Source organism: Eretmochelys imbricata, chromosome 4 (assembly GCF_965152235.1).
Source record: "Eretmochelys imbricata isolate rEreImb1 chromosome 4, rEreImb1.hap1, whole genome shotgun sequence".
In the NCBI taxonomy this organism is placed as follows: domain Eukaryota; kingdom Metazoa; phylum Chordata; order Testudines; family Cheloniidae; genus Eretmochelys; species Eretmochelys imbricata.
The window spans coordinates 68,967,007-68,985,248 of record NC_135575.1 but is presented as its reverse complement, the minus strand read 5'-3'; the positions used below and the strand labels follow the sequence as shown (position 1 = coordinate 68,985,248).

Genomic DNA, 18,242 nt, shown 5'->3' with positions numbered 1-18,242 from the left:
AGAAGTAGGACTGAGTGGGTTTGTAGGCTCTAAAGTTTTACATTGTTTTGTTTTTGAGTGCAGTTATGTAAAAAAAAATAATTCTACATTTGTAAGTTGCACTTTTACAATAAAGAGATTGCACTACAGTACTTGTATGAGATGAACTGAAAAATACTAATTCTTTTATCTTTTTAGTGCAAATATTTGTAATATAAATAATATGAAGTAAGCACTGTATATTTTGTATTCTGTTTTAATTGTAATCAATATATTTGAAAATGTAGAAAAACATCCATAAATATATATAATAGATTTAAATTGGTATTCTATTAGTTTAACAGTGTGATTAAAACTGCAATTAATCATGACTAATTTTTTTAGTCTAGTTCATTTGTTTTGCATTAATCGCTTGAGTTAACTGTGATTCATTGACAGCCCTACTTTTGAGTATTAAACATGTATTCAGGACTGTATCAAAATTGCAAGCTAGCACTTTAACAGAGTGTGTATGTGTGTGTGCGTGTGTGCACAAAGGGGGTTCCAGGTCCCATAAGCAGACTAGGGGCTCTGTAGCAAAGCATGCAAGCAGAGTCAGTTCTGGAAAGAGCCAGCTTAAAGCAAGGTGGGGTGAGTTCTGTCTCTCTGCTTTCGGTCTGTCTACACTGCAATGGGGAGGTATGATTGCAGCATGTGTAGACATTCCCAAGCTAGCTTTGATCAAAGCGAGCTCGACTAACAATAGCACAGATACCATGATCATGAAGGTGGTTTTCCCAGGGTGAGGCTCATCCTTTGCACTACGGGTGTGCAGACCCCTGTGATTTCCCCAAATGCAGGAAACTCGACTGCATAATTTGTGGTAGTGGGGAACTGTGTTTGCACTTTCCCCTGGAAAAAAACAAAACAAAAAAACAATAGCACTGAAGCCATGCCAGCACGGGTGGCAGCCACTTGATCTGGATGAGTGCAGTTAGCTTGTGCAGCTGTCCATGCTGCTGCAGCTTCACTGGTAGTGTCAAGATAGCTTTGATATATCCAGAGTAAAGCTAGTTTGAGTATCTCTACACATGCTGTAATCCCATCTCCCAGCTGCAGTGGAGACACATCTTTAGGGAGCAGCCTGATTTTTCTCTCTCTGTTTTTGGGTTCTTGTGAGTTATCATTCGGAATTCTAAGAAATAAAGTAGTGTTATGTTTCACTCTTCCAGCAAGATTATTTATATTATTTGATTTTTCTGTATGCTTCAAACTTAACAAAACACATCAATGATGATACAGTGCCAAAGTATACTTGTAATAATATACCAACCATTATATGTAAAATTGTCTGTGTTTAGTTTTAGTATCTCGCTTTGTTCTTCCTGTTCACCAAAGAATGCCCTTTAAATGCCACCAGATTGAAAATGTGACCTGGAGGAGAAAGTGGACTAAAGGGAAAAGAATTAATGGGCAATTCCAAGGGTGAAGCTGACCTGGATGGAGCTCAGGTTAAGGTTATGTGTACAAAAGTGGCTTGAAGCTCACCTTTGTACCACCATCTATTGCTGCAGCCTCTGTGCAAAGCCAGTTCCCCTGTGCTGAGTTAAAGCAGCCAAAAGCAAGGAATGATATATATTTAGTTTATTTATATTATAAAAATATAGCATGGGAGGGGGCCAGATTTTTTCAGGGAAAGACACTTGCAGTTTAAATGGGAAGATAAAGCACCTGTTGGAGTAAGGGAGACTTATGGACAATTGGGTGTTGGACAGCAGAAGATTTTCAGACAGCAGAAGATTTGGTACATACATCAATAAGGACGGGACAGACATTTGCCATGTATTTTCTTTGAGCCTCTGACAGTTTCTAATGCCGTAGTTTTATACTACTTTGACAGAGCCCTTTTGCAGGCACAGAATGACTTGACTGATACTTTAGTTCACCACTGTTTGTGCAGTCATTCAATTGTGAGCAATAGCCGAGGAGAAAACAGGTAAGTTCCGCAAAATGGCAATTGTCATTGGATGGGGGTAGCCTATGAGATCAAAGTGACATTTTAGTTCTTAGGACAAAGAGTCTGGAGTGAGGAAGTTTATTTTTGTGTCTGTGATTTGTCCCAACTGTGAGTGTAATTTTTGGTTTTGTTCTGAAGTTTTATTTAATAAACATGAAGAGAGAGGGAAGGGTAAAGGGAGAGGGAAAATGGGGTGAGGGGGGGAAGAAGTAAAAAGCAATAAAGTAGATAGGGGAGTGCGGAGCGTAGTGTACTTTTTAGTAAAGGAAAGACATTGAGCCAGATTCTGCCACCCTTGCTCACTTTGAGTCATACCTTACTCCACATGTAGTTTTATTCATTCCAATGAAGTTAATTGTGGAGTAGTGTATTTCTCAGTGTAAGGGGTGGCAGAACCTGGGCATTTGTACTTAAAACAGATGCAGGCACTGACTTGTTCACAGAGATACTGGGGATAGCAAAGAGCCACAGTAGGCTCTTAAAATCTACCTCTAGAGCAGGGGTGGGCAAACTTTTTGGCCTGAGGGCCGCATCAGGTTTTGGAAATTGTATGGAGGGCTGGTTAGGGGAGGCTGTGCCTCCCCAGATAGCCAGACATGTGCTGGTCCCCACCCCCTATCCCCTGCTTCTCGGCCCCTCATACACCCCCCCGCCCAGGACTCCTTCCCCATCCAACCCCCTTGTTCCCTGATGCCCCCCCCGAACCCATTCCCCCCCCCCACTCCCTGTCCCCTGACTGCCCCCGGAACCCGTACCCCTGACTGCCCCCTGCCACCCCATCCAATCCCTCTTCTCATTCCTGACTGCCCCCCCCAGAATCCCTGCCCCATCCAACCACCCCTTCTCCCTGTCCCCTGACTGCCCCCAGAACCCCTGTCCCCTGACTGTTCCCTCATCCAACCCCTCTTCTCATTCCTGACTGCCCCCTCCCGGGACCCCTGCCCCATCCAACCACCCCTTCTCCCTGTCCCCTGACTGCCCCCATTCAGCCCCCCTGTTCCCCGCCCTCTGACCGCCCCGACCACACCCACATCCACACCCCCACTCCCTTACCACCCTCCTGAACTCCTCTGCCCTCTATTCAACCCCCCTCCCCGCTCCCTGCCCCCTTACCACGCTGCTTGAAGCACTGGTGGCTGGCAGCCCTGCTGCACCAGGACAGGTAGTTGCACTGCCCAGCTGGAGCCAGCCACGCACCACGCAGCTCAGCGCACCGGGTCAGGCCGGGCTCGCAGCTGTGTTGCCCCAGGAGCTCACTGCCCAGAGCATGGCGCCGGCGGCTCAGTGAGCTGAGGCTGTGGGGGAGGGGGAACAGCAGAGGAGCGGCCTGGGGCTAGTCTCCTGGGCCACAAGCTCAGGGGCCGGGCAGGAGGGTCCCGCGGGCCACATAGTTTGCCCACCTCTGATCTAAAGTCAGCAAGATACTTAAGTACTTTCTTCACTTTAAGCACTTGAGTAGTCCCACTGACTCCACCATCTGGCTGAACCAGGGCCCTAGTGTCTGCTGCTTGGATGCAGACTCAACCAATATTTGTATCTGGAAGATACCACAGTTCTCCAAAACAACAGACTATCTGTAAAGAAAAAGGGATCATCATTTGCTTTCATGAGAAAAAAAACTGTTTATCTTTCTATTTCTTCTTATTTCTGTTGTCACTTGCTCTCCCAGGGATCAGTAGAGTTCATTCTGAATCAAAACATACTGTTCTTGGAGGAAAGCCATGAAAATAAGGACAGAGGCATTCTATCTATGTTCAGGTCAAGTTGAAAATCATATGAAATGATAGGACACAGTAAATTACCAGAAAAAAGGGGTAGATGAGGCTAATTAAATCCAGAAGTATGAGAACAATCTGGAATACAGCGATTATCCATGTAGTCATCCAAGTGAAGAAGACAGTCTTTAAAGAAGCAGCAAAAGATCTGTTGATGTCTGGCAAATTTGATAGATAGGTATTGGCTGCACTGGACATGTCGAGATCAAAGAAAAATATAAATTTGTCCTAATCACATCAAGCAACAAAAATTTTTATTTTAAGAAGTGGTCAAAATAGTCTGATTCATTTTAAACATTATTTAGCAGTAATAATAATAATTTGCTGATTATAGCCTCATGATAATTGATATGAGATGATTTGACTCATTTCTTACATGAATTGTGAATTCAGAGTTCAGATATTTGCAAGGTACAGTTAAAACATTTAACTGAACTATTAAAATGATAATATGGTTTTGTACACTAGACATGATTTCCTCCATACAATAGGTAAACAAAAGACTAATATTACAATGTATTTGTATTTTCTGCTGTACATAAGAGGCATGTACAAACCATTCAGACCTAGAACTAACCATTCACAACTAAAGCTGCTAATCATTGCTAACCACAACTGATTCACACCTAAAACTAAATAAAAGATATTTTATACTTCAGTATGCTTATAGACATAACATTGTTTGTTTTATATTTTATTGTCGAGCTTTTAAAATCATGATATTTGGTAGCATGGAATAAGAGACATCAAATCAGCTTTTATGCCATTGTTAAGGAACCCATATAAGATGGGATTCAAGCAGCAGGACATCATACCCAGTAAGTGACATATGCAATATACTAATTTAAAATGCCTATTAGAAATAAGATTGGCATTAAAATCAGTGACAACATGGAAAAGGTGAAGAGGCATCCAACTGACAGCAAAAACTAAGATCAGTACTGTCAGTCTGCAGAAAACCCTCCGAGATCTTGTCTTAATTCGAGTGATGGATCGGGATACTGTAATCATGTCTTGCATCTCTGAATTTTCTTCTGGTTTCATCTCAAAGCAGATTGGTACCCCTGGTATGAACTTACTGGATGAAGAGAGCTGGCTTCTTTCTGTACCAGAGGTTTCTGGGAGTTCTCCAGAATTATTATCCTGATGACTCCGTAAAATAGCTGGCATCACACTGGCAGTCTTTTTACTATACCTTTTTCTGTGTTGTCTGACAAATGTATAGCTCCATCTAGAACTGCTGGAGAGTTGCACCTGAGATCTGCAACTCTTGGGTGGATGAAGTGTTAGGTTTATCATCTCATTTTCTTCAAATTTGTTTTCCTTGTTTGACAATCTGGAATTTACACTCCTGCAGACGCTGGTATGACTTACAGTTAAACAAACCAAGGGCAATATATACTGCATGAGTAATAAGGAAATAGTAAAGGCAATTCTATATGAATCAGATGGCCATGATTCAATACACAAATGCCTGCTGTTCAGTGTCTCTAAATTAAGGGTTTCATGGAGATCTACAATTTTGTGGAAAACTGGCAGAGGGGAGCAAATTGTACAACCAAGAGCCCAGATAGTTGCTATTAAGAAATAGCCATGTTTTGCTGTTAAATTACCAGAAAGGGGATTTTTTATCATGCGGTATCTGACAACAGCAATACAGATTAACATTAAAGTTGAAACCAGAACTGACACGCATTGGAGGAAGGGCATAACATGGCACATGATTGCTCCAAACATCCACTGATCGAGCAGGACAGATGTTAATGTAAAAGGTGAACAAAACAGCACAACTAAAATGTCAGAAAAGGCTAGGTTTCCAATGAGAATGTTTATTATTGTGTTCTGCTTGCGTTTTATTAGAGCCATCAGTATAAGTAGATTTCCCATGAAGCCAGTAAGACTTATAAATGTGTACAGGCCAATCAGAAAGTACTGTAAGTCATCTACGCTGCTCTTATAGTCTTCCCAGGCAGAAAAATCAGAACTCTTGATAGTCGCAGAGCTGTTCTCCTTAGTGAGTGTTGTGTTACAGTCTTCGAGTTCTAATTCCATATTACAGTCCTGCTCAGAATCAGAAAGATTTTAATTAGCAACTGCAGAAAAGATGACATTGGTGTTAATCAGAATTTAGAGAAACAACCATTTTCTTTATTGCTTCATTACATTTAAAAGTGCAGTAATATCATTATACTTTGCCCTAAATCCTGCATAATTATAAACCCTCACCAATTAATTGCCACACTTCTTAGCATGTGTTATGCAGCCTACCTAGGCCCCAACCCTTGGATTCTCATATTTTGCACTTACAATTTAAAGCGTGGTGCAGATGAAGTAAGCAATTAACAATTATTTGCTGTTGGCCAGATTGTGGACCCTTTACTCATGAGTGACCAGCTATTTATCAAAGTAGTCCCTTTAGAGTCAATGGGACAAGTCATTTGAATAACTGCTCACCATTGTGAATAAGGAGTTCATAATCCGGCTCTGTGCAATAATGGCACCCATCCATATATTATATTATTAGGGTACCTATTTCTGTTACATGAAGACAAACTACGTTGGAGTGCTTAAAAATGCATACTGTTTTGTTCCAGCAATATTCCTTATTTTCATAATAGAGAATTTCACCAGAAAAAAGAATCTTTCAGAAAGTGTCACATTATTATGGCCGCTCACTGTTCCACAGAATTCAGGTCCCAGTGTGGCAATTTTTGAATTGTATAACTGCCATACTCAATTTAATCTGGAAAATAGTATTTAATATATGTTAACGTAAGATAGGGCCAAGTCCTGCAGATTCCACTGATTCAAAACTTCCACTAAAGTTACACAGAGTTTTGTCAGTAGAGGTGAAATAGAGAATTCTGGGTTAATACTAGCAGTCAGAGAAATCCTAGCAAATCTCCCTTTTACTATAATGGGATCAGTGAAATTCCAGCACCATTGCAACAATGCAGTTTGTTCTGTTATAGACTGTTGTACACAGTTTTCAGGTTTGTCCTCAAGGCACTGACAGGGACAGCATCATCACCAGAAACCTCCTCTGGATCCTTCCTTGCCTGCTCTAGCAAATAAGAGATTGAAGTCTAGTGTATATGAGCAACTCAATGATGCTTGCTGTCATTAAGATCAAGTGTGCTGTGTTTAAAGGGTTCTTTTACAATGACTAGTGACTTCCAGAAGAACCACTTATGGTGGCCTAGTGCTTCCCCTGGTGTCCTGCCCCATAAACATGAAGTGTACAGCCTGCTTTTGTCCAGTTAATCAGTGTAATGTGCACAATATGCCATTCCAGTGTGTGCTCGTATCAAGATACGTTGCAGTAAATGTTCAAGATCTACCCAAGCACCCATAGATGATTGGTTGTTGTACAGAGCAGTGGGAATGTCCACTGATGCTTTTTGCTGTGGCTACAGTAGTGGGCTGTCAAAGGCAGCGAGGTGTGCACTGAAATTGTACTGGCCCAGGTATCAAACTGCCTTAGAAGTCTGGAATCTTCCCTTCAGGCCCTTTGATAAATACAAGGCAGCACTCTTATAGAAAAGGTGGACCACAACGAAATCTCATGCATTTGGGGTGGGGGGGGGGACCTAGCTATCTCCAAAATAGATAGAATATGGAGCCAACCCCAGTGTATCCTTCATTTGAGCTAAGTACTGTTGTGTCAGAGGAAATATATTTAGTTTTGCCCCAAAAGGTCTGCATATTTGGATTAGTTATAAACACTAATGTGGGTTGACTTTGCCTTTTTTCTTTCTGAGAGAGGTCATGATCAAAACTGAAGTGATGTGATTGTGACATTACACCCCATATTCTTCATAGAAACATGGTTATGATATGACTATGGCATAACTAAGAGATACTTTACGCAAGATGGCTCATGTAAGATATCATTGGAAAGGTTATGATTTACTGAATGTGATTATCCAATTTGTATGCATGTATCACTTCTGTATCTAAAGTTAGGAATATTGACTATCTAACAATTACAACTGCGTGTGTACTTGGGGGGAATGCCCACCAGACAGTAGGCAATCCTCCTGAATGACCCATTTAAGAAGGATAATAGAACTTTGAAGATGCTGCATTAACACTACAAGGTCAGGTGATAATGTCACCTGATGAAAAATACCCCTTTCGACACTGCTGGTACCTTTCCACTGTAGAGGGATGGGGATCAAACAAAGGATTCCAGCCTTGCGTAAATCCTTTTTCACATCTGGAGAGGGAGTTGATCTGGACTCTCCTCCTTTGCTCAAGAAGAAGGACTGCTGAAGGGACAAAGGAACTAACCTGAAGGGAAAGGCAAGGGTGAGTCCAGACTGAGAGAGGGGTCCAGTCTGTAAGAAGAAATAACTGGGACTCTAAGATACAGAAACTCTGCATCCTGCTAATTCAACATTTAGGGTGAGAAATTACATTTTGTAACCTGTTTCTTTAGTGAATCAAGCTTAGTTTGCATGTTTTGTTTTATTTGCTTAGTAATCTGCTTTGTTCTGTTTGCTATCCCTTATAATCACTTAAAATCTGTCATTTGTAGTCAATAAACTTATTTCTTGTTTATAACATAACCCAGTTTGTGCAATTCATATCTGGGGTGGGGGGCAAACAACTGTGCATATCTCTCTTCACATTGACGGAGAGAGCAAATTTTTATGAGCTTGAGCTGTGTAGACTTTTCTATACAGTGCAAGACAATATGCCTTTGGACTCTGCACTCCAAGGGAGGTGGACACCTGAATGCTGGGGCAAGTCCCTTAAGCCAGGGGTTCCCAAACTGGGGTTCACGAACCCCTGAGGTTTGCAGAACGTTACAGGGGGATCGCCAGAAAAATTTCACTAATGGCGGCCAGAGGACCATGGGCATTGGAGGCAGCTGGTGGGACCCGGTTGCAGGGCAGACAGCCAGAGCCAGGAAGAGCGGGGCAGGGCAGTTGGGGCTGGCAGCCCAAACCCTGCCTCTGTGAGTGGAGGAGCCGGCAGCCCGAAGCCCAGCGCACCGCATGGGGCTGGCAGCCCAAGCCCCAGGGAGGGCGGGGTCGGGCAGTTGGGGCTGGTAGCCTGAGCCCCGGCGGTCAGTGGGACCTGCAGCTCGAGCTCAGTGGAGCTCAGTAGACTGGGGTGGTCAACGGGGTCCAGCAGCAGGAGCCCCACGGAGTGCAGAGTGCGAGTGCGGAGTGCAGAGGAAATTTAAACTTAAATCCCTTGAAATATTCATTTTTAGGAGGGGGTTCACGAGATTTCACAATTTAGTGAAAGGGGTTCACGGGCTGTTAAAGTTTGGGAAACTCTGCCTTAAGCTGATCTCAGTGTCTGTGTTTTTCTGCAGCTGGGTGTGACCCTGCCTGTGTGTGTGCTAGAGGAGGTTTAAGAGCCTGGCTCAGCAAGACAGGGTAAAGGGGGCCCAGGATGGCAGAACACGTGGGCTCAGTGTTATCCCAGTACATCAGGTGGCACCTTAAAGGGGGCAGCCCATCACAGTGGTACTCCTACTTAAGGATGAAGACAGAGAAGTATCACTACCAGCTGTGGGAGAGTAGAATAACAGAAAGAGGGAGACATTAGAGCTAATCTATACCTTAAAATTAGATCAACCTAGCTATATCACTCAGGGCTGTGAAAAATTTCACAACCTGTGTGATGTAGTTAGGTCAGCCTAACCGCCACTGTACATGCAGCTAGGTCAACAGAAGAATTCTTCCATCGACCTATCACCTGTTGAGGGGGTGGTTTTATGACAGGAACAGAAAAACTCTTCTGCCACTGTAGTAAGTTTCTATGCTTCAGCTTTGACACTGTAGCGCTTGTAGTGAATATTTAGCCAGAGTCAACTTGAATGCACCAGCGCTGCTTGCCTCTCCCAGAGATGGTGATTCAGTACATATACTGGAACTGGTGGGTATTTTACTAAGCTTGGGCTGCAGAAGCTGTTTGTTTTGTTGCACTGGGGCATGCTGGTCATGCAAGAAATGCGGGGGGCTGGAGGGTTGTTACAGAGATGATTCAGTAAAAAGGCAGTTTCCAGTTTCTGTGGGTTTCTACCCGGACTCACAACACTTGCATAGTGTGTCTTCAGCTTGAGTGCTATTAGCTGTATGAAGCTAAAATGCTTCCCCACCATACTACTGGTTTTCAGCCCACAATAACACAATAACATGCCACTGATATTATTTGGACTTTTGCACTTACTGAGGCGTCTCTCTTGCTGCTTGGTATTAGCAGCAACTTCTACTACTAGGATTTGTTTACCCTCTCTGGTCCTATTCTTGTCAATGACATCCAGTGTGAGACTTTCAGTAAGACTTAGGTTCGTGAGTGCCAGTCACTTTTTAAAATGGGACTTAGGCTCCTAAGTCACTAATGTGCTTTTGAAAATGTTTCCCTTCGTCATATTTAAAGTGTGGTTCTAACCTGAACAGTGACTGTAAAGACAGTATCTTGGGGTTCCATATTCCTTGTGTCTCACTGGTTTCCTATCAACTTTGCTTTATAGTCACCATTCAGCATGTAAATGTACTTTAAAGTAGGAAAATGCATCCTGAACTAGGAAGATCTTCATTATATCTTTCTGAACCATGTTCACCTATGTCCATCTGATATATCTAAATATTCATCTTCCTTTGATAAGCACTTTAATCAAATTGTTTCTCCCCCCAGTTATGTTTTTAGGAAGATTTTTATGGGGGGTGGAGGGTTGGTTTTTTAAAATCATTTAAACTAATCTAAAGCCTTAAAATGGCACTAGAAGCTTAAACCACTGTCCAGTCTCAGCTCAGTTTAAGATATAAGGTGATCTAACCTTATGTCAGTTTAACATGTCTGAAGTGGATTATGTTTATTATTCCACTTTAAGGCCTGTGACTGGTTTAAAATGCAAAAAGCAAAAAATCCATAAATCTTACTTTTGGAGGATGGAAGAACTCTGTGTAAGCTTGCAAGCTTGTCTCTTTCATCAACAGAAATTGGTCTAGTAAAAGATATTACCTCACCCACCTTGTCTCTCTAATATCCTGGGACCAACACTGCAAACACAACGTTAACCCTGTATAGTTAAGCACCCAGAAGCTAGGAAATGCAAAAGTTGAACACTTAACTTTAATGCTGCCCTGTTGCATATAGGTATTATAATAATCCATAATCATTGGTTATCTAAGCTCCTAGAAAACACTGAAATATGTTATATTGGATAAAAAATGTCATGTCATTACAGACTGTGTCATAATGCCTAAATACAACAAAGGAGAGTTAGGGCTGTGCATTGACAAAAGACAGATTAAAGAGGTAGAGCTACCATTGCAACTCTTCCAATTCTTTTATAGTGAGCACATGCAACAGGAAACTTCAGTTTAAGAACCTCTGAGCTCTGAAAAAAAGAGTAAGAGCACTTCAAAACTCCAGACAAGTGCTTCACCGTATGTTAATGATGAAAGTTAACTTCTCTCTCTTAAAGTGGCCATTGTTGATAAAAGAAAATAAATATTGCAAAATTCTTCCGGGAAAAACAACAATATGGCTTCCCACAGTAGGCAAATCATCAATTCATTAAAATAGGATTACACCTCCCAACTCGAAGGAGTGTGACGTAATGACCTCGCTGATCAGTAAAGCAAGCCTAACATATTATTAAAGTATATGCAACTGAGCACATAGAGTAACTGTAACAAACGTCTAGATAAACAACCAAAAAAACACTGGAGACCTTATAACTTTAGATATGTAACATGCTTTTCTTTATTTTTCTAGAGGGAGGCATTTTGGACTATGTCAACTAATACAATATATTATATTTGTCCTCCAGCGATCAACTGAAGTATATTATTAGTTACTTAGACAAAATCCTAATTTTATTAAGCATAGATTCCAAAGGATCACCAGTGGAGTATTGCCAAAGTATCACTGGTTAAAAATAAAAGGATTCATTTCAAAGAATCAGAGAAGTTAGTGACGGCAAACACGTGCTCATTCCAGTGGGCATTTCTCATATTCTATAAGCAAGTCAAAGGTAAATTATTCATCAGAATGTAAAACATGAATGCCAGAATATTTATGTTTCAAGGGCATTGCATTAAGTATAATTCAACAGCGTGGGAGGTGTTTGATAATATTTACTTCCATTTCAAGGGATATTGAATCACTACCTAGCCACACTTTGGGGAAGTCCTTAACTGGATACTCTCTGCTCTAAAAAGCATTTGCACTGTATTCCATGAAAGCGATTATAAATAAGGAACAGAGATTTCCGTCTAGCAGCCTGACTCCTAAACTGCACATGGGTTCATTCAGTGTGGAGCTGGCCCCGCCTGGCTGCCTTTGGAGCAGCCCAGGTCGGGCAGTGCCCGGCGGCAGACGCGCGTCTCGCAGAGGTGCTCCGAGCAGCCATCAGGGCGCTGACACCGGCTTGGTTAGCGCCAACCTGCGGCTAAAAAGCAAGCGCTCCCCCTGCAGCCTCTTCCCCAGGGCACTTCCCTAGCGCAGCTGCTGGGCCAGATCCGCCTCCCATCGCACCCAATGGGACCGTCAGGGGGATCGGGGCCCTGACCCTGCACCTCCTGCAGCCGCTGTCCAGCCGGCGCGCGTGGCGGCTTCTCCGCCGGCTCCCTGACCGCGCCCCGCTCAGCCGCTGCGGGGCGAGGGCTTCGTACTGTACCTGCCGCGGGGAGCGGCCGCCGGAGCCTCTGCCTGCAGCGCCCGCGGCGAGGGCGAGGGTCTCTCCCGGCGCCTGGCAGCAGGGGGCGGTCGCGGCGGGGGAGCCTGCTCCGGGGCGCCAGTGGCCCGCGCTGCCGGGGGGAAGGGAGGCTCCTGCCTCAGGGCTGCCTAGGGCACGGAGAAGAGGCGGGCTGGGCACGCCGGGCAGACTGGAGCGACCCTGGCCCAGGTCCCCCCCTGCACGCTGCTGGCGGGCGGCGACCCCGAGGCGAGGCTGGTGGGGACAGAGCGCTGCCGCCTCCCCAGCGCCAGCCACGCACCGCGCCAACTTCAGCCCCCCTCGCGCTCTCGCCTTCCCCGGCCCCCTCCCCAGTGATTTCCTCTTAAGGTGGCCGGGGGGGCCTTGCTGGCTTTAAGAAGCCAAACCCAGCAGAGAGCCCAGCAGTATCTTGTCTGAGTCCGGAGTAACTCCGCTGAGCTCGGTGGAGTCACTCCGCATCACTTACACCTGCATACTTGAGCTCACAACCTACCGGTGGTCGAGTCATGCTGGGACCATTCGGTATCCCTTTAGTCCCGACAAACGGTCCTAAATACAAGGCAGCGTATGCATCCTCCCCGAGCCCCTTCGCTCCCAGCCGTTTACTCTCGATGCCCCTCAGCAAACCCAGCCAGTTCATTTAACTCCCCCTCCACACACACACCAGTAATGTTCATGTAGCCTCACATTTCTGATCGACGCGTCCTATAGGAGCCAATGACTTATCCATGTTTTTCATGGAGAATAATTCATATCCATGAACCATACTATCCCAAAGTCGTCAGAGCTGCTTTCCTAGCGGGCAGTTTATCGCTGCTGGAATGCTGGAGAACGAGCAAAGAGCAACGAAGCGTTTTACACGCACCAAACACCGCCTCGAGGAGGGTTTCTGCGCTGAAGACGGTGTCTTTGTCTGACAGAAGCGTGGGCGCTGGGGGGAAGAATGGGTGATGGGAGGATTAGGATGGAGAGAAAAGAAAGCAGTGCTACTAGACCCCCTGACTCCATCTCCAGGTGAACCACCAGGGACTGAGAGGGGCGGCGAAGCATTCTTGAAACATTGGCTATCCTGCCCGTTTTCACGGTCCTCTGTGTGTGAGGGTGTGGGAAGGGGCAGAGGCTTTGACCCGCATTGCAGAGGGCTTAAAACGTGGCACAATATTTTTAAAGGTAACAAGTTATTTAATTTCGGTCGGATTTCGTAGGTATTAGTAATCATGCAAACTCCCTTTTAATTCGGACGGGCAAAAATCAAAATGAGAAATCAATCCCATGAGGTTAAACTGGACATCTGCCTTTTCAATGTTTCAGATAACTCAGGTTTTGTATGCAATTGTGCACGTACTAACCAGCTCCAGCTCTGCTCCTTATGGAAAGTGCTTGAACTTTGTATTACCTGGCGGTGCTTCCCAGGGAGTGATCAGGGCTGTTTGCCTTCTTCCTATAATTGGCAGAGTGATATTTGTAACGTCTTCCTATTTTACTGATCTTTATGTACTCCGCAATTTGGCATTCCAGTTTACACACAGATCACACCTACTGGAGGTGTATTTCAGCAGGAGCTCTATAATCATGAGAGAGACTAAGCGAATCTGAAATAGGTCAGATGCCAACAAAACATTTTGAGCCGCCCTCTTAGGTATTATCGTCACATTTGCATGCATAGCCGAGAGAGGGAATGGATGCATGCAGCTATTTAAAAACATGATATAATAGGAGGTATACAAATGGAAAATCTGTGCTGTACACTAATTAGTAAATAGGTCCGAAGTTGAAATATTGTGACATGGAGAATACCACAATAAAAGGGAGAGGATTGCATAAATATCTTCCAAATAAGAACATCATTGCCTAAAAATAATAAAAAGGCTGGATCTAGTTCCTATGGAGTTTTTGCCATCCCCCCTTGTCGGAACAGGATCAGGCCTAATTCAGTTTATTAGGGAATCCTGACAAACTATTTCATGCAATATTTGTATCCTGTAAGTTTCAGGATTACCCCATGGCAAAACTTCATATGGTGGTTCTGATGGAAAGCTGCTGAAACTGTAAACAAATCATACACCAACTAATATTTAAGAGTAGATTCAGTAGGTCATTCTCAACTCAGACCATAGTTCACTTATTTTGCTAAAATAGAATGTACTGTATGTTGTAGGAGATAAGCAATCTGGAAACTCACCGGTAACAAGGTAATCACGGCAGGATGATTGGTACAGTTTCAGCCTGCATTTTCTTGGTTTGGACAGTTCAGAATTTTAATACTAATTTGAAGATACTTTTAATCATTTTATTTTCACAGTTTTCAATCCTTCTAGAAGAGTATGGGAGTTGGTGGACTCTGCATAACAACATTGGCTTATTATAGAAATAAATAATGCAATCCTTGAGAAGGTAAGACTGTATTCCCCTCAAAAGGAGAGTTCTGGCTGACCAAGGACCTAGTCCATGATATGTACACAGGGCATGTTTAAGTGACTATTATTTTTAAAATTGTAACATTTCCTTTTGAAGTGTAGGGTCTGTCATGGGATGAGACATTAAGAGGCCAAATTCTACTAGTCATATGGAGTACTTCAAGTACTCTACAAGAAGTCTCACTGATCCCAATGGAACAATAATGGGAGGAGTAAGTGAGGTACAACTAGCTTCAGTAAGAGTGGTAGAATCTGGCCCTACAGTGAGGCCCCTTTTATTGGCAGTCCAGGTGAAAATTAAAGATCCAATAGCACCTTTTGGAAAGAACAGGGAATATCCCCACTGTCCTAATTCCTTCCTTCTCTCAATAGATCAGTTTCTCATGTTGAAGTCTGTATGTCATAAGAACATAAGAACGTAAGAATGGCCATACTGGGTCAGACCAAAGGTCCATCCAGCCCAGTATCCTGTCTGCTGACAGTGGCCAATGTCAGGTGCCCCAGAGGGAGTGAACCTAACATGTAGTGATCTAGTGATCTCTCTCCTGCCATCCGTCTCCACCCTCTGAGCCTAGGGACACCATTCCTTGCCCACCCTGGCTAATAGCCATTAATGTACTTAACCTCTATGAATTTATCCAGTTCTCTTTTAAACCCTGTTATAGTCCTAGCCTTCACAACAGCTATTTCTACAAATCTAATGTAATACAATGTCAGCTATTTCTCCAAATATAATACTGGCTTCTCCATTCTCATACAATCACTACACTATCAATATTTAATACTGTGCTGAACACAACCCTTCGGTATAACTACAGTTTGAAAAGCTTTACCATATAAAAACACAATGATCATATACATTTTAAAATCTCAGACCATAATGAAACTTAAAATGCCAATACAGGGCCAAATCCTGCTCATCCGATTCATTTGAGTAGTCTCTTCAGGATAATATTCAAGTGAGCAGGATTTGTTCCATATTCTTCTGTTTTCCTCCAGATTATTCATACAGAGCAAAATCAATTCTACATGCAAAAAGCCTGAGTAATCAGTCTCTGTGCAAGTGGAGTGGAGTGGAATCCCAGAAGTGAAATCCAATCCCACAACCAATGGCATATGATTAGGGATGCCCTAAACCACCCCCTTTCACTTCACACATTGCTCTGAGGCTGTTATTTTAGTACAAGTTTCTCATCAGACTCTGAAATGTCTACTTCACTCTGGGAGTATAGTAAGATTTTAGGGCCTAACTTTTAGAGGCGCTGAATACTCAAAGCTCCAGCTCAAGTCAATGAGATCTGCAAGTGCTTAGTGTCTGTGACAAACAGGCCTTAACTTAGTAATTGTCAGAATTCTCTGGCATACAGTCACTCTGAGTCAGATCTTAATGTCATTACAAGTCTGCTACCAGTGTAGCAGTGATCCATCAGCATGACATTTTGAAAATTTGGAATGAATTAAAAAACAATGACAACTTTATGATTTGATATGCTATATAAGGAAGTTATATACAGTATCTCTGTTGTTTGAAAATACTGCTTTCCACAGAGCAATTCAACTGTCCATCCCATCTCCTCCCTTCTTCTCTCTCCTCTCCTTCTCTCCAAAATGCATGTATTAAAAAAATCCTACAGGTTATTTGTGCCTCCATTTCTGTTCTCTTACCTTTCCAAAAAGACAGTGTAAGCCAAATTCCTTCCTTGTATAAAACAATTAGGGATGAGCCTGGACAGCAGTGGGAAGGTGGCTTTGTGATCTACAGTTGTGACATCTGTGCAGTGTCAGGATGTGTCACCGTGAACTGGCATAACACATGGCAGAGACCACTTTAGTACCTTCTGTTTACCATCCTCCAAAGATACTAGTGGAATGGAAAGATGAGATCATATGATGAAACTGCATCATCTGTTTTCCCCTCAAATACAGAACAGAAATATGTCTGAACACCTCTGCCTTTTCTGCATTATTATTGACCATTCTATCATATCAATCAAGCAATGGACCAACACCATTGTCAGGATTCATTTTGTTACCATTAATTTTTAAAAACTCCTTGTTGTCCTTAACTCTGCTGGCCACAGAGTTCTCCTTGTGTTCCTTGGCTTCTCTTAGCAATTTGCTATAGTTCCCAACTTCTGCTTCATATTCATGACTATCAACTTACCCTTTATTCCATTTGTTACATATTTTTATTATTTTGTTTTTGACAGGTGCCTTCACTTCCCTGTTAAACCAGGTGGTTGTTTTTTAGCAGCACAGTCTTCTTCCTCAAATGTGGGATCTTGTAAGGATGAGTCTAAATGAGTCTGCATCATCATAAAGCATGAGAAGGTATTTCTGGCTGCTCAATGCTTATTCCTGCAGCTGTGATCCCCCTTGTGTCTGCCTTGTCCCCAGCCTTATTTCTGTCTCATTCCAGCTTGCTACAGCCCTGCTCTGACCCTTGGCTTGTCTCCTGGCTCCAGCTCTGACCCTTGGCACTGACTCCTGGTTCCTATTTCTGGCTCTGCTCAGTAGGCTGGGCAACAGTTTTAACCACCGGGCTGGCATCCAGTTCTAACCTCTAGATCCTGGTCATAGAATCATAGAATCTCAGAGTTGGAAGGGACCTCAGGAAGTCATCTAGTCCAACCCCCTGCTCAAAGCAGGACCCATCCCCAACTAAATCATTCCGTCACTTGTGGGGGGAGAATAGGGCTCCAGGACAACAGAGGGTAGTATTTAGTCCTATAACAGAGTGCATATAATTTAGTCATTCAAGCAGAGAGTTTACTGCTGCTGCCAGTGAAACCTGCGGCAAAGCCCTGATTCACTCTAATGGTAACAGGAGCAGGTTCAATAGTACAGGTGATTCTTTACATGTGAACAATGTACAGTTGTGCAACAAAAACCTTGCAAAGGTGTGAAAGTAGAAGTGTATGCTCATTATTGCAAAATGAAAACACTAAACTTAAACTTTAAAAAATCCTTACAAAGAGTCACATTTCTATTCAGAACAATTGCAACCTCAAAGACAGTTTTTTTGTACATAGAAAGGGATCACACAAAACTCTTCAGGAGTCCCTTTACTCACCCTATTGAATTTGAATATTGCACTAAAAGATGGTTTGTGTAACATTTGTGCTGCACTATCTGAGCTCAACAAAATAAATGTCAGATGGTGTCACCACCTTAATTTTGATGTTTTTTTCTTTAATATAGCCTTTACAATATTTTGAGATTTACAAATAGATTATAATTTATGGATTGGTCAACAGGCAAGCTCGTAATATTGCTTTCCTAATGGCTCTATAACAGATGTTGCTCCTCCCTCAATGTTCAATTATTATTTTATGAAAGGTTGTTACATTTTATCTGTACAGTACCGTTTTTCTAGGTAGGGTGTTTGC

General features: G+C 43.0%; 1 protein-coding gene and 1 non-coding gene across 2 annotated transcripts; one reads left to right on the top strand and one right to left on the bottom strand.

Moving 5' to 3' along the window:
- Positions 1-711: 711 nt before the first annotated feature.
- Positions 712-873, top strand: LOC144264459 (U1 spliceosomal RNA). The gene has a single exon (XR_013346060.1). It is a non-coding gene; the product is annotated as a U1 spliceosomal RNA (small nuclear RNA).
- Positions 874-4,464: 3,591 nt separating this feature from the next.
- On the bottom strand, positions 4,465-13,043 carry NPY5R (neuropeptide Y receptor Y5). The gene is made up of 2 exons (XM_077814499.1): positions 12,930-13,043; positions 4,465-5,814 (listed from the first exon to the last, which is right to left on the bottom strand). Exons 1-2 carry the CDS (start codon positions 12,942-12,944, stop codon positions 4,465-4,467), a joined length of 1,365 nt encoding a protein of 454 aa, XP_077670625.1. The 5' UTR covers positions 12,945-13,043.
- Between the last annotated feature and the right edge of the window lie 5,199 nt (positions 13,044-18,242).